This window comes from Alligator sinensis, unplaced genomic scaffold, assembly GCF_000455745.1.
Source record: "Alligator sinensis unplaced genomic scaffold, ASM45574v1 scaffold560_1, whole genome shotgun sequence".
NCBI classification, from domain to species: Eukaryota; Metazoa; Chordata; order Crocodylia; family Alligatoridae; genus Alligator; species Alligator sinensis.
Window position 1 is genome coordinate 3,082,435 of NW_005841837.1, and position 14,094 is coordinate 3,096,528.

The following is a 14,094-nucleotide window of genomic DNA, read 5'->3' on the forward strand; positions in this document are numbered from 1 at the left end:
CTCCCTGTCCTCCATTTGCAAGCTGTCTGCTTTGGTTCCAGTCCAGACTCCACCACACAAAGCTTCTCCTCGCACACACGCAGTCTCCAGGCTCTTTATGTCTTCTGGAGTAACCTTCCTTTTCTCTGAAGCATTGTAGTTTCTATCCTGCAGAGAGAAGGAGAGGGATCCTACCAGAGCTTCTGGTAGATGTGATGGGATAAGAGACCCCCCCCCCACCTCCCTCTTTTTTTTTTTTTTGTTACTAAAAGTTTCATTCGTTTTTAATGTCTGGGATTGGAAAGACCTTCAAGTCTGGGGGCTTTCTACTGCTGCTTTTTGTGTGTGTGTGTGTGTGTGTGTGTCTCATGAAGCTGCTTGCATGTCTAAGAGGAAGTGACTAGTTTGGCAGAGAGCTGTGATCTGAGTCAGGTAAGCCATGTCATGTTCAGTAGCTCCACCAGAAAATGGAGGAGAGAGAGAGCAAGCTTCCAGTAGACAAAGCTGAGATAGGAAGTGCTCAGAACATTATGGATGCCTCTCTATTTTTTGTGTGTGAAGCTTTGCTGGCAATGGCTGGCTTGCTCATGGTATTTTTTTCCCCCCAAAGGTTTCTAGAGCTTTACACTGTGCAAGATTGTTGATGGCTCTCCATTCTCTTAGGAAATGGAGGAGTGGAGGAAATTTCTTAGATCCTTTTCCACGTAGAAGAGCATGTCCTAAGGGGTTTCTTTCTCCAATTTTCATGTTGAGGTCAATGCTTTAGACTTTTCTCCCTCTGAGTAACCTTCATAGGAATTAAGGTGTTGATGAGTTGACCAGATGCATCATTTTTCTTTCATATTTTGAGGCAAGTTTCCATAGCTGGAGGCTGCTCGGGTTCTTCTGCAGAACACCATGAAACATCAGCCTCGAAGGTGATCCTGGTAGCCTTATTTTTAGGGTATTTTCTCTTGTGTTGCTCCAGAATGTTCCTTTTGGACGCATTTTAAATTGCAGTGGAACATTTTCCCCAGCTAACTTGGTTGCATACTGGAAAGCTTTTAGAGGTGCCCTGGGGCTGGCTGCTAATAGAAGGTTCTTAAGATACCATAAATGATAAGGGTTTTCTCCCCTCACATTTTTAACCCTCGAAATATTTTTCATGTTCTTCAGTGACCCAGACTATTTATTTCTGAAACTTTTAATGTCATTATGGAAACCTAAGAACTTTAAAGTATGATGGCAGCTGAACAGAAGGCTTTTCTCCCCCCTGCTGCCTTTTTATTTGGAAGAGTTTAGGGAAGTCTCAAAGCCAGGAGACAGGAGTACCCATCACGCTTTGCTAATCTGTTGTTACAAGTATATGCTTTCTCAAATTATAACCCAAAATGAAGTGCTGCAATGCTTTAGGATTCCAAAAGGACCATTACCATACTGGTTGAAGAATGGGTCAGCAGAGAGGTGTAAGCCATGTGCTTTCATATATGGTGTTTAAAATATCTGGGAGAACTCAAGAAAGGAAGTATGGTGTATGAAATATCTGAGTGAAATGAGTCTTAGGATACCAAGTGAATGGATGTTAGCCATTAGCAGCTAACACAAGTGTGCCTGTGCAAAGGTAGAAAGACTTGTAAGATGGTGGTTGGAGTAGAACTTGATGATTCCAGCTGCCACAAGATTAAAAGCAACATACTTGTTCTATTTTCATTTCTGGGGAAAAAAAAGTGTGTGTGTGTCTGTATATCTGCATGTGTGTGTATATAACACTGAACAGTCAAACCCTTGAATGCACACTGTTCAAGGGGTTGTGTGGTTCTAGAATGGTGGCTGCAAATTGGTCTTATTCAGTTGCTTGAAATATCATGATCAGCTTTGAAACAACACATGTGGGATGGACCTTGGCACTTTTAACTTTAGATATATTCAAGCTTACACAGCCACTGCATGAAAGAGAAGGAGTCTTCATCTACTATCTGATCAAAGGTGATCAATGTTTCATTTTGTCACCCTCCATATAAGCCTGATTTGGTGACTCAAGTTAATGAAAAGGCCCTTTACTAAATTTTGCAGGCTTTGGATCAGGCCCTTGATGCATGTCTCTTCCCCTTGATACTGATTTCAGACGTAGAAAATGGCCAAGAACACTGCAGGTTTCTAAATGAGAGAAACCACAGGGCTATATGACCGTCTCCTCTGTCTTCTCTGATCTTAACACGGAAGCACACAACCTACTCTATCTGAGCTATCAACTCAGTGCTAGCAGTATAATTTGGTCTATAATTCATTGCTATAGAAAATGACACATGCAAATGGACAGTTAGTGTGAGATTTAAAAAAACTGAGCATCTAAAGGGAAGGCCTCCCCTACATGTTACAGTGACGGACACTATAGAAAACCATAACTGTTACTATAGATGCACTATTCTGCATAATGTTCTTCATATTTGGATAAGTGTAGACTAGTTCTCACAAGTATGTTGGTTATTCAATGTGAGATTGAAATCCCTTGGGACAGGAGTAGTTTTGCTAATTAAGCTACTTTGGGTATCAGAGCAAGAATTGAAATTTATAGTAAATGGACTTCATAAGTGTCACTTCTGATGAAAAATGATAGAAGAATGATCTCTTTCTCATGAAGTACTGTTTATTCACAGGTATTTATTGAAGTTGATACTTGGTTCATTGGTTTAAACAATTAATTCAGCTCGTTGTTGGGTGTTGTCATTAAACTTGTAGCATACTATTGAAGGATGTGCAACTTGAAAGGCACCACTGAAACTGATAGAGAAAAGAGACCCCAAATAGCAAAACAGCAGCTATTAATTATGTTGTGCATATACTGGGTTGAGAATATGTACAATCTGGTGTGGCTGTGTAATCTTATGGTTTATGTGGAAATAAGCAAAAGTAAAAGGCTTTTTTGTTTTGTAACTGATTTACAGCAATGAAGTTAAACAATGAAATGGCTACTGTATTGGTTTGACTTAAAGCAAGACTGGTGTTTGCAAGCCATCAACCCATTGTGAGCGAGAACTGATGGGTATTGGAAGAGAATCATGCTCTACAAAGATGCTTGGACATCTGGCAGATGCTGGGCCCTAAGGAATGGACAGTTTAATTTTAGTGTTAGAAAGGAAATGGGAAGTACTAAAATCTTATAATAGTACATGCTGCAGTTTGAGGAAGGTTACTCCAAAAACACAAGCATACTTCTTGAAATTCTGAGCTCTCAGAAAGAATAGTGAGCTAATAGCTGTGTGGGTTTTTTTGGATTATTTACAAACAACGCGTAGTGTTACAGTATGAATTAAGATTGCTCTAGTCTGCTGTAACAGTTGCTCTGCATGTTGTTGCAGATAGTTTCTCAAATTAAGCTAAAGAGCACTCCTTTGTAGTAAGAAGCTGTGGAAAAAGGACTTAGATCTGTGAAATTGGTGAATAGCTATGTAATATTCATTAACCAGTTTTGTCCAATTCTAAAACCATGACTAACCAAACCCAGGGAGGAAAAATGCAGGTAACAAAGTTGTTGAAGAAATGCTAAAATGTTGCAAAGAGAAAATTGAGGGGAGAGACTGGTTGTGGGAGGAGACCCTTTTTGGCATATCAAGGAAAAGTCTACAGAGCAGGTGTTAGTTGTATCACTTGTGTCTCTTTTGCTTGTTTGTTCTTCTGGACTTTGCTTTGTAGTTCTGTTACCTCACTGTATCTGCAGGCTTGCAGTGGTCTCCTGCTCGGATTGAAAAAATACAAGTTATAAACCTGTTCCAAACTGTCTTTTCCCGCCACTGTAGCAGGGTTGGACTGTTGTAGCTGTGATGATCCAGAAAATATGCAAGACTCAAGGGTGGTTTTTTTTTTTTGGTGATCTCATCTACTGGATTAACCAACATAATCATTTTAAGTTTGTCATTGATCAACTACTTTCACTATTAATCAAACTTCTCATCGGTGAGTTTCCCCCAGAACATTTGACTGTGTCCATCTAGACACATTTTTTTTTCCAGATGCTTGTCTCTGTGTTGAACTGCAGAAACCATGAAGTTGCTAAATGATAGCCAGGGTGTCTTTTAGAAATCTCTCAGAATAGCAAAACTTAGTATGAACCCATATAACTTGAACAGCAGTCTTGAATGTGTTAATTAAAGAATATGGGAAGGCAAGTCCAATTTACTGTTCAAAGAGTGAAAGTAGGTTTGAAGAAAAAGCAGGGTGAGATAGGAGTTAAGCATGCTTAAATATTCTTTTTTTTTTTTTTTTTTTGAGAGAGAGGGGGAACACAATTCCCTTAACCTAAAAGGGGGTTTGAGAAGGTGGCGATGCAAGTCTTCTGCTGCTGGCAGAGACACAGTTAACACTGTAAACGGTTGAACTTCAGCATGGCACTTCTCCAAATGAGTTGACTGTTGAAAATAAAATGTTCCAGAAGAACTGGGAGAACAGGAAAGAAGTTAAAATAGCATGGTTTGTATGCCAGTGCTGAAAGAAGAAAAGGTGGGGGGGGAGGAAGAGAGATAGCTCAACTTATGATAATTATCTTGTTGGTTATAGTGAAAAGGGTTGAATAGAAGTTTCCAAATGAGGAGACTTGATTTATATAAATTCAGATTTCATTTTTGTCCTGTATTTTTTGGAAACGCTCTGTCTACTTGGCTGTGTTTGAGAGGTTGAACACATGTGCAAATAAAAAATAAATGAAATTATTTTTATTGTTTTGGTGTTTATTTTTTAAGACAGTTCCACAATATTTAGAATTTACCATTTATCTCAGACTTTTATAAAGCTATCCTAGAAGTTGCAGTATGAACCCAACATTGGAGGTGTTTTGAGATATGGTAAGAATAGCTCTTCATTTCTGAGAATCAGTACTTAAATGTACACAGGCTTCTTGGCATTTTTTTATTTTTACTGTATTCTGTCTTCAACAAGAATAGTTTCATTGGCCAAATTGCTTTGTTCAGCTTGAGACATTTTCTAATTATTGCAATATCATCACTTCTTGCCTAATTACTAATTGAAGAAACATTTCTTAAGCTGTATTTAGAAAGAACTCCGCCCACCCCTCAAATGAAAGGTCATGATGATTTGGTATTCATTTTCTAGACATCACCTGCTCTGTTTTTCACTGAACTGAATGTCAGGTCCAGATCCAGCAATCAAAATCTGTGCCTACTCACTTCCCTTTTTCCTTTTTGTCCTGAAAACCTCTGCAGTTTTGGGTGGCCTTCATGAATGCATGCGATGCAACCATGAAAAGATGAACACACAGGTGACTTCTGATGGAGTGGGAATTCATTAGGTATTGGGTGATGTCTGTTGATCTAAAGGTTTATTTTGTGAAGAGGGTGGAGATCCCTTGAGGAAGTTTCATAGTTAAGAAGCATTTCAGAAATTTTTTATGTGCTGAAAGACAGTACAAGCTAGAGATCTCAGAACACATATCCACTGTGCTTGAATTGCGGGTCAAGCACTATTTCTAAGAACATACACTTGATAAAGTCAGTGCAAGGAGCTGTAGGCACAGGAATGATGTTGTTAATGATTAGGAAGGACTTGGGGAGAGCTTATCTGGATAGCAGTCACTACAGGGCCAGTGTAAGACCATATACTTCTAGATGCACAGGATTTACAAGACTCCTCCCTTATGGTGAAAGTAGTTAATTTTAAGAATCCAGTTGTTGCTGTTTAGATCTTCCATGGTGAAGAAGATAAAACAGTATTCTTAGGTTTTTGTTGAAATCTGTAAGACTGTTTCAGGATCTTGTGGGTGGAAAATGTATAGATCTTTATCCATCATCTGTTGCGGTTCTTTGTATGCAAATAATAACTTATTAATTGCTAAGCTAAAGAATGAGTGGCAGCACAGTATGGACTGTTAGAACAGCTTACAGATAAAACTTAGTATTTCCATCTGAAGATCAAGAAAAGATGTTGAGGCATTGCATTGCTCTTGCTAATTGAAAAGAAAAAAAAAAAAAAGCTTTGGAATGGACCTGGGAATTAGAACCCCAGCTGTTGTCATGGATGAAGAAGTCAGGCCTTCAAGTGATGCAGGGATTAAAATGTCAGGAAAAGGAAACTACAGCATCAGCACAAGTAGAAAATAGGCAGGGCTATTTAGCAAACAGAAAAGTCACCCAAGACATGACATAACTATGTGGAGAGGAATCTTGTTGGATAGTTATTGCATGAGGTGGAAAGGTAGTAGAATGGTTGGCAAGCAAAAACAAAGCAGAAATTGCAAAAAATGACTCTGTATGGTGGTTGAGACTGTAGTTTGTTCATGAATGTATTTTTCAATAAATTCTTCTCTCATAACAACAATGGAATTTTGTGACATGCATGGGCAATAAGAGTATCCATGATCACTGCTCATGCTGAATGAATAAATTCCCTACCCACTGATAGCTCCCAGGGCCTTGCATGGGAAAAGAGGGTAAGTGCATCTCACCTCCCTAATGTTGTAAATGGAGAATGAATGGGACACAACTAGGAAATAAAATGAGCTGGACATTAACTGAAGGACTAACAGGTCAAAAATAGAGTGATTATTTGTTACTGTGGAGGTCACACATCCTTTCATTTCAATATCCGGTTATTTTCTAAGGGTAGAAGGAGGTGGCAGGGGGAGACAAAATTCTATATTTGTACCTGAACATATTTTAATTATTTGATGAATAAGGCAAACAAAGGGGGTGGGGCGGGTGAGGGGACAGGGGGGATACAAGGCTTTATGTGGTTGGAGCTTCAGGTCAAGTGTTTATGCCACTTAACATCCAGGACAGTATTTACCTTTTTAGTGCCTTGAAAGTTGGTTTACTGAAGACTTTAGCTGGGAAAGGGATCATTAAGACAGAGCTCAACTAAAAGCAAAGTAAATACTTTTTCCTTTTAGCCTCCTTTCTCCTGTTGTTAACATTGACAATTCAAAGAACTCCATATTTCTTTTGCTGGGTTAAGCAAAACTTCTAGAATGACTAGGGAGGTTGGTTGATTCATCAGGTTTTGGCTAGGTTTTATGTAAAGTGGATTCTCCATGGCTAAAAATAAAGGTTGGATTTCTCCCAGGATAAAGCTTTTTATCCTGGTATCCTACAACCTGGTACAAGCTGGTTGTTCCACTTTAAGTACCTGTAAAGTACCGAGATCATACTTTTTTCCCAGGACTTGGGAAGCGGGAGCTAATTCAGTTAACTTCCACGGGCAATCAGAGCCCAGGGGACTTGGGATCAACTGCCTGTTTTTAGCTCAGATGTGAAGGAATGATTGTTTTGTGATGAAGGCATATTGCTGAACTAGACATGGGTATTTTCTTTCCAGTTCTGTCAGACTTTTCTAGTATGAACCTAGGCAAATGGCTTGTGGCCACAACTTTAAAAAAAGTCTGGGGAAGGGGTTAGGGGGAGGGTTGCTGATATTTGACTTGAGATGTTTTTGTGTGTTGCTTTCTGAGAGTGGCTGAATTTGAGAAAACTAGCTCTTTTGAAAACTGGGCTTATATGTGGCTCTTGGCTGAGCATCCCAATAGTGAGGATATAAAATAGGGATAATAATCAAGTCAAAGGGATATTGAGAAGCTAAGACCTTTGGACCAGTTTCTGTTCTTCCAACTCATTTTGAAATTAAGAGCATTAACACTTCTCTTGCAGTTAGAAACTATTCAGTCTGTGGCAGAGAATGTCCCATTACCTTTTGATTCTGGGATGTTGAATGTCACCATAAAAGCCTATAGATTTTATTATTTATCTCTCTACACTGTTGAGCTGCCCTGATGACACTTTGACAGTAATTGCCTTTGGTTGACTAGTCACCTTTCTTGGACCTGTAATGGTTTATAGTAGACAGGGCTAAAAATATGCATACTATCTCTGGAGTTTACTGGTTATTGGCTTGGCGAGGTGATGTGGTTCAGGAAGGAAGCAGCCGCAAAGCAGTTATCTGTAAGCAAATCTACCATTCTTCTGGAATCCATTTTCCTGCATGTGTGAAGTACAGTGCTCTCAGTGGAGAGGAAAAAAAACCCAGCTGTAAAGTGATTAGAAATACCAATACTTTTTCTTGTCCTGGTGAACTGAAAGTTCTTAACATACATTTTAATTTTTGTCTTGCTTGTCTTCATTTTGGTAATATGTTGTGGCTAAAGGATGTTAGCAAGCTTGGAAATCTGTGTTTGTCCAATCTGGTTTGGATGATTTGTTTCCTTCTGATGAAGGATGATTTGTTTCCCTCAAACCGGATTTCGGTCGCACACAAAAGCATTTACAAATTGTTGACTGGAGGGTGAGGGGAGAACCAGAGTATGTAGACAGTTGCCTAACTAGTAAAATTGCAACTAACTACTAAATTGTTGCTATCTAATTTAGTACAGTTGCAAAAGGCAGAAGATTCAGTGATGGAAGAAAATGCTTCGGTTCCTTGCTGGTAGTGCATCTGCAAGTTAAATCCATGTAATTTCAAGGCTACATGTACCAATTCCTTTTGGTCTATTGACCTTTTATCTTCAGTTGGGGGGTGGGGAGAGGAGAAGAGGGCATATCAGCTTTCAGCTATTTCAGGTCATCTGGAGGTCAAGTTCCCTTGTCTATGATCCAGCATATTGTGTAAAACAGCATTGTGTGTGATAGTACAGTGACCTATGAGAGAGTATTTTACCAAGTCCTTGGGAAGTAAATACCACTTGAGGCCATTGTGTGAATCAGCATATATGATACTTCTTCTGGCCTCTTGGCCTAGAGGTTGTTATGCTTTAAAAACAGAGAGCGAAAGAGAGAAGGAAATAATACCTCTTTTTGGAGGTTGTGTGCTTTGTCTAGGGGAGCCGTTATTTCATCACATTCTATTAGACAAGGAAAAGTTGCTTCTTGAGGTATATTGACCTCAAGAGTATTGTTGGATACACTATGTTCATATAGGATCTAGTAGACTTTTGGATTCCTTTCAGTCAAATGCATAATCTCACTACATATTGAAACTGTTAGAGGAGCAAGTCAGTGTATTTTGGTTACCTAACTATATGAACACAATAAATAAAACCTGTATATGTTGTTTTTTAGTTTAGCACATTACATAAAATAGCAGAGGTGAGAGAATGAAATATACCTCTCTGCCATGCCCCTCTCCCAAACATGCATGGCTCCCACCTAGGCAGAGAACAAGGTGATCAATATACTGTGACACCATGAAATTGCAAGGAATTGTGTCACAACTATTAATATTTTAATTATGATTTTATAGTCAGAAAACGTAATAAAAAAAAAAGCCTTGAACCAGAAGATGAAATGGCAGGGTTGTACATGGATTGACTTGAAGTGAGCAAACCAAATGACCACAGAGTTTTTCCTGGTAGCTACCTCCATTTAAACACTAGTTGTCCTCCAGGTCTAAGTTGCTCTTCATAGTGCATTCAACTCATTTCAGTGGCGCACAGTAATGTAAGGTCTGCTTGCCTGTGTCCTGGTCTTCTCTGTGGAGATGTTTATTTTAAGACTTCATGTCTACTTAGGTTTGCTAATGCTATCCTGTAATATCAGATGGGTTGTTGAGACCTCAAGGGGTGAGTATCTATTTTTAGTGTGTTTGAAGGGTAGATGATGTTTCAGATTGTGGAATGACTTTCTGGAAGGCTTGTTACCATATATTGAAGTTTTTTATGCCATGGCAGTGGAGTTCAGTCATATGACCGATGAAGCAGTCACTTAAATGGCACATACAAAAATGTGTACAGTTCTTTCCTACTCCATGGGAAATTTTAAAGATTGATGGAGCTAAATTGCTACACTGGCTTTTTCAAAGTCATGAAGAAGGCTAGTTTATCTTTACAGGTGAAGTAAGCATTTTCATGATTTGCAAGCTGCAGGTTTGCACCCAAATCAGAAGATAACATTTCTAACTGGGATGTGGAAAGTGGACTTAGAGAGGTAGTTAGCCATGTTTGTCTGAAGTCAGTCAGAAGACAGGGTAGATCTGCACCTTTATAGACTAACTAAATAAGATAAATAGTAGAGCACAAGCTTTCATGGGCTTAAACGCACTTCAGCAGGTGCTGTGAATGAACCTGGAGAAAGCAGATTATAAGAAGAAGAGAGAAATTAGAATACAAAAGACAAGGGTGGGGGAAGTGACGGGGAGGCAGGGCAGTGTTAGGAGGGACAAGCAAACAAGTGTTAAACCCATAGGAACAAAGGGGTCACTAAAACTAATCCAGGTAATGAGATAAGAATCCATAGTCCCTGTTTAAACACAAAACATAAAACATCAAACCACTTAGCCCAGTTTGCAGATTATTTCTTGTTCTTCAGTTTCCTATTCAAGCTGTTTTTTAAAAATGTTATGCCTCAGGTCAATGATGGAGTGTCCAGGGAGGTCCAGGCTTTTGTATCTTTCTGCATTTGATGTCAGATCAGTGTTCATTCATTCTTACACACAGCAATTGCTCTCTCCGATGTAGACAGCAGATGGACGTTGTAATCAGGTGATGGTGTATATAAGGCTGATAGAGTTGCAGGTAAATGAAGTTTGGATTTTATACTCCATTAAGGCAATGTGATAAACTCCAGCGCAAACTGCATCAGTTTATCATGGCACCTTAATGGCACATGTTGATACTCTAGCTGCTGCAGTCCAGGATGTACTTCTAGATGGTGTGCTTGGGACTGCAGCAGTTTGAGCTGGCAAGAGGCTCAGGGGTCAGCCCTGGGCTCTGTATGCCAGCATTGGGTGGTAGAAGGGCTGTCTGGGACACAAGGGTGCTAAAGTTCAGGGCTGGTCAGCAGGCAGCCCCCACACTTTTGCACCTTCATGCCCCAGTCAACCCTGAACACCATCTACACATGTGCTTTGGTGCAGGAAGTAACTATGCTCTAAGATAGTACTGTCCCCGACAATTAATCTACTGCACTCTAATACTGGCATGTGTAGATGGTGATGCTCTACTGATGAGCTAATTAGTCAGCTCCACAGTGAAGTGTACATGTAGACACGCCCCTTGTTTATTAGGTCCAGCAATGATGTAGTCCAGTGTTCTCCAACCTTTTTATGGTGAAGATCACTTGTAAGTAAATAGCATGCCAGGATCTACTGCCTCGCCTCTCCACACCATACCCCCGCTGCCTCCTGGACAAGCAGCCCGGGCTCTGACCCCACTCACCCAGCCGCTGGCCCGGGTGGCAGGAGGCATGGCTCAGCCCAGCCACATGTGTCATGCTGCTCCCAATCGTAGAGCCTCTGACAGACTGAGATAGACTGTCAGAGCCTTCACGATTGACCAGTCGATCAAGATTGACTGGTTGGTGACCACTGATGTGGGGACACTGGGAATTTGGGTCAATTGCAAGACCCAGTGCCTCGGTGAGGATGAGAGTTCATTAGCTTGTTTGAAAGACGCCAATTTGAGTTTGGGTGGTTGTCTGTAAGACTCAACAAGTGTCCCCCCAAAGCTGACCTGAAATTATCATCATATTCCAGGAGGGGTTAGACATCATCCATGATGTATCTTAGGTATTCAACTAGGGGGCTGTAGGTGATAACCAGAGAGTCTGTTCTTGTTCTGGTGTTGGTATTGTAGCGGGTGAATCTGAGGTCTGAGTCTGGCTTTGTTGATTTGAATGGCTACAGTTTTGGGATTGTATTGCAACTGTAAGAATCCCTTAAGATGCTCATCCTAGTTAGGGGGATCAAAGAAGATTCAGTTGTAACGTAGGGCTAAGTGGTGGCTTGCCACTTTTCATATTCCCATTTAGTAACATGGGAGAAATGGGATAGTTTGCAACTCTGTGACACACATCTGAGAACATTGGCAACTGCGGTTGGAAATTCTGTGTTGAAAAGATTTAGCGTAACAAATTATATATGATAGAAGATTCAGTCTTGAATACAAGGCTCCTTTGGCAGTACTGTAGGGAAGTGGTAGCCACAAAGAACATATTTAATTTTAATGATTTATTGTGGTTAGACTTTTATCTGCTTTGGCTTCCTATTTTCTTTGGAATACATCAAAATTACAATTTTTATAGGACTCTTCTTAAATTCCATATATATGTATATAATATGTCTTTACTGCCATTGTTATGATGATTAACAAAGTCTTTTTAACAGGTCAGACCTCTTTGCTCCCATTGCATGTTCTTGTTACTATGTTACTTTAGCAAGCAATAGAAGATGAGGACTAAAAGCAAAAGCTTATCCATGTGAGTAGTGCTAGGAATTTGATTTGAATTTCATTGCTATTACTCCTGTGAGTAAATGTTTGGAAGATCACATTCCTACTTACACAGAGTGTTCCTCTTGGGGGTTGCAGCAGTGCACTTGGAAATTATATTAATGTACTTAGTTTTTGACAGCTACTCTCTAAATATATAAGGTGCTCATTTGTGGTTCTGTATGGAAACATGGATGGACTTTGTTCACATTAGCCAGCAGGTGCTAATGTAGTAGATGATTTTCACTTTCATTCATAATCTCCTCACTTCTTCATTCTTATATTTTGCATTTTGGCTGGAGGAAGCATGTGTAGTACATACTTAAGTTAGATTTCATTAGTGTCTGCATGCTTCTGAGGTATGACTTCATAGAGGATGAGGCTGTACAGTCTTTAAGTGTTCATTTATCTTATATCACTATCACAGAAAATGATGTGTGTTTCTTGAAGTTGATGATTTTGCCTTTTATAAAATAGGTGGTTCTGTGTGATGAGGTAGTTTTGTGTGACAGGCAGTGTCCACTAAAATTCAGTTGTCTTGGATCAGGAATAATGCTACCAGTGAAAAAAGAACATGCATTGGTGTGTGTGTACAAATAATACAAGTTGCTATCCATGTGGTTCATACTGCCATGGTACTTTATCTGGCAGATGATTTAAATATTTACTCCAAAAGATCTTGTTCTCTGTTGGTGTGAAGCAGTACTTCCAGTTATTTTTAGGTCATTTTCATCTTAGCAACCCTGTTGGAGATGAACCAGACATGCTGCTGTAAACTGTCCCTGCGTTTTGATAGAATTTAATAAAATAAAGTTAAATGGTTTGATCCCAAGGGAAGGACAGACCATCTGGTTAACAGAAGGTTAGGCCAAGTAATGTATTGCTGAGAATGCCATAAACCAACCCAAAATATCTAGTAATGTCCAGTTACTGCATGTATTAAGTATTGAAATGGTGCTTTCAGATCTGCAAAGCCAGCAGTTCTGTTACCACTGCTGTGACGCAGGAGATAATTCTGTTGGGCAAGCAAGCAGCATGGGGGTGGATCTACAGTACAGGATGTGTAATGTCAACATGAAGCATTGGAGCTGGCAGTAAGAAGGAAAGCAGCCATTTCATGCCAGTGCAGGAAGCCTAAGTAGATTTTTCCCCTCTGCATCTTGTCCTTTTATGTTGCTTTCATATTCTGTATTAAATGATTACCTTGTGCTTTGTCATCTGAAAACTTCAGCCCAGCAGGTTTTCATTGCTTTCTCTTTTTGAACCTTTTTAAACAACTGAAGTGTACTCCAAAAGCATGCATACTGGATTAGAAAAAGAGGGGAAAAAGCGTTGAGTGAATTTGGAGAAAGAGAGGAGTTTGGTCATGTGAGTCTTGAGCTTCAGATGAGGTTTCTTTGTGGATCCTTTTGGCTGTAGTGCAGAGACAGTTTGTTCAGAAGCTGCAATCATTTGAGAACATTGTGCTGCAGCTGTGAAATGAAGAAAGGTACAGAATATACTGCAAGTGATACTCCATAGACTTTGCAATTATGTAATTGCTAAGGAACCATAGAAAGCTATCACAATGGTCTTTGCTTTCCTCTCGGGTGGAAGGTTCTACAGCTTAAGGTTTTTCTCCTTTTTTGGGGTGGGGGGTAGCTACAAGCAAACTTACCATGCCATCAACTTTAAGCCAAATACAATCACTAGAGTGCCTAAATCTGTAGGAGGGAAATTCTTACCTAAACCTGCTGGACTCTTGGGATTGTGAAAACCCAGTGAATTGTAGTGTTGTAGATTCTTCTGTCAGATGAATTGGAAATCTATCTTTGTAAAATTGGAGACACCTTCCCACAGTCACAGCATGGAGCATGCCAGAGCTTACTCAGTAATGGGAATGGCAGAGCTACACTTCATAACCAGAGCCTTTTCAATTTCTCTTGCCTGTTCAGCAG

General features: G+C 39.8%; 1 protein-coding gene across 22 annotated transcripts in view; it reads left to right on the plus strand.

The window, feature by feature from the left end:
- The window catches only part of ZNF462 (zinc finger protein 462), a 128,670-nt gene that overhangs the window by 1,286 nt on the left and 113,290 nt on the right, over window positions 1–14,094 (plus strand). For 11 of the 22 annotated variants that reach the window (XR_003093777.1, XR_003093772.1, XR_003093775.1 and 8 more), the window contains exon 1: window positions 30–1,944. The exons of 2 other annotated variants lie outside the window; for them this stretch is intronic. Coding sequence is in view for 14 of the 20 variants with exons in the window: in XM_025202781.1 (XP_025058566.1) it covers window positions 1,824–1,944 (121 nt within the window). In the remaining 6 variants the exon portion in view is untranslated. Of the gene's footprint in view, window positions 1–29; window positions 1,945–14,094 lie in introns of those variants that run through there. 9 more of the 22 variants (XM_025202687.1, XM_025202698.1, XM_025202733.1 and 6 more) reach the window with 5 other exon arrangements.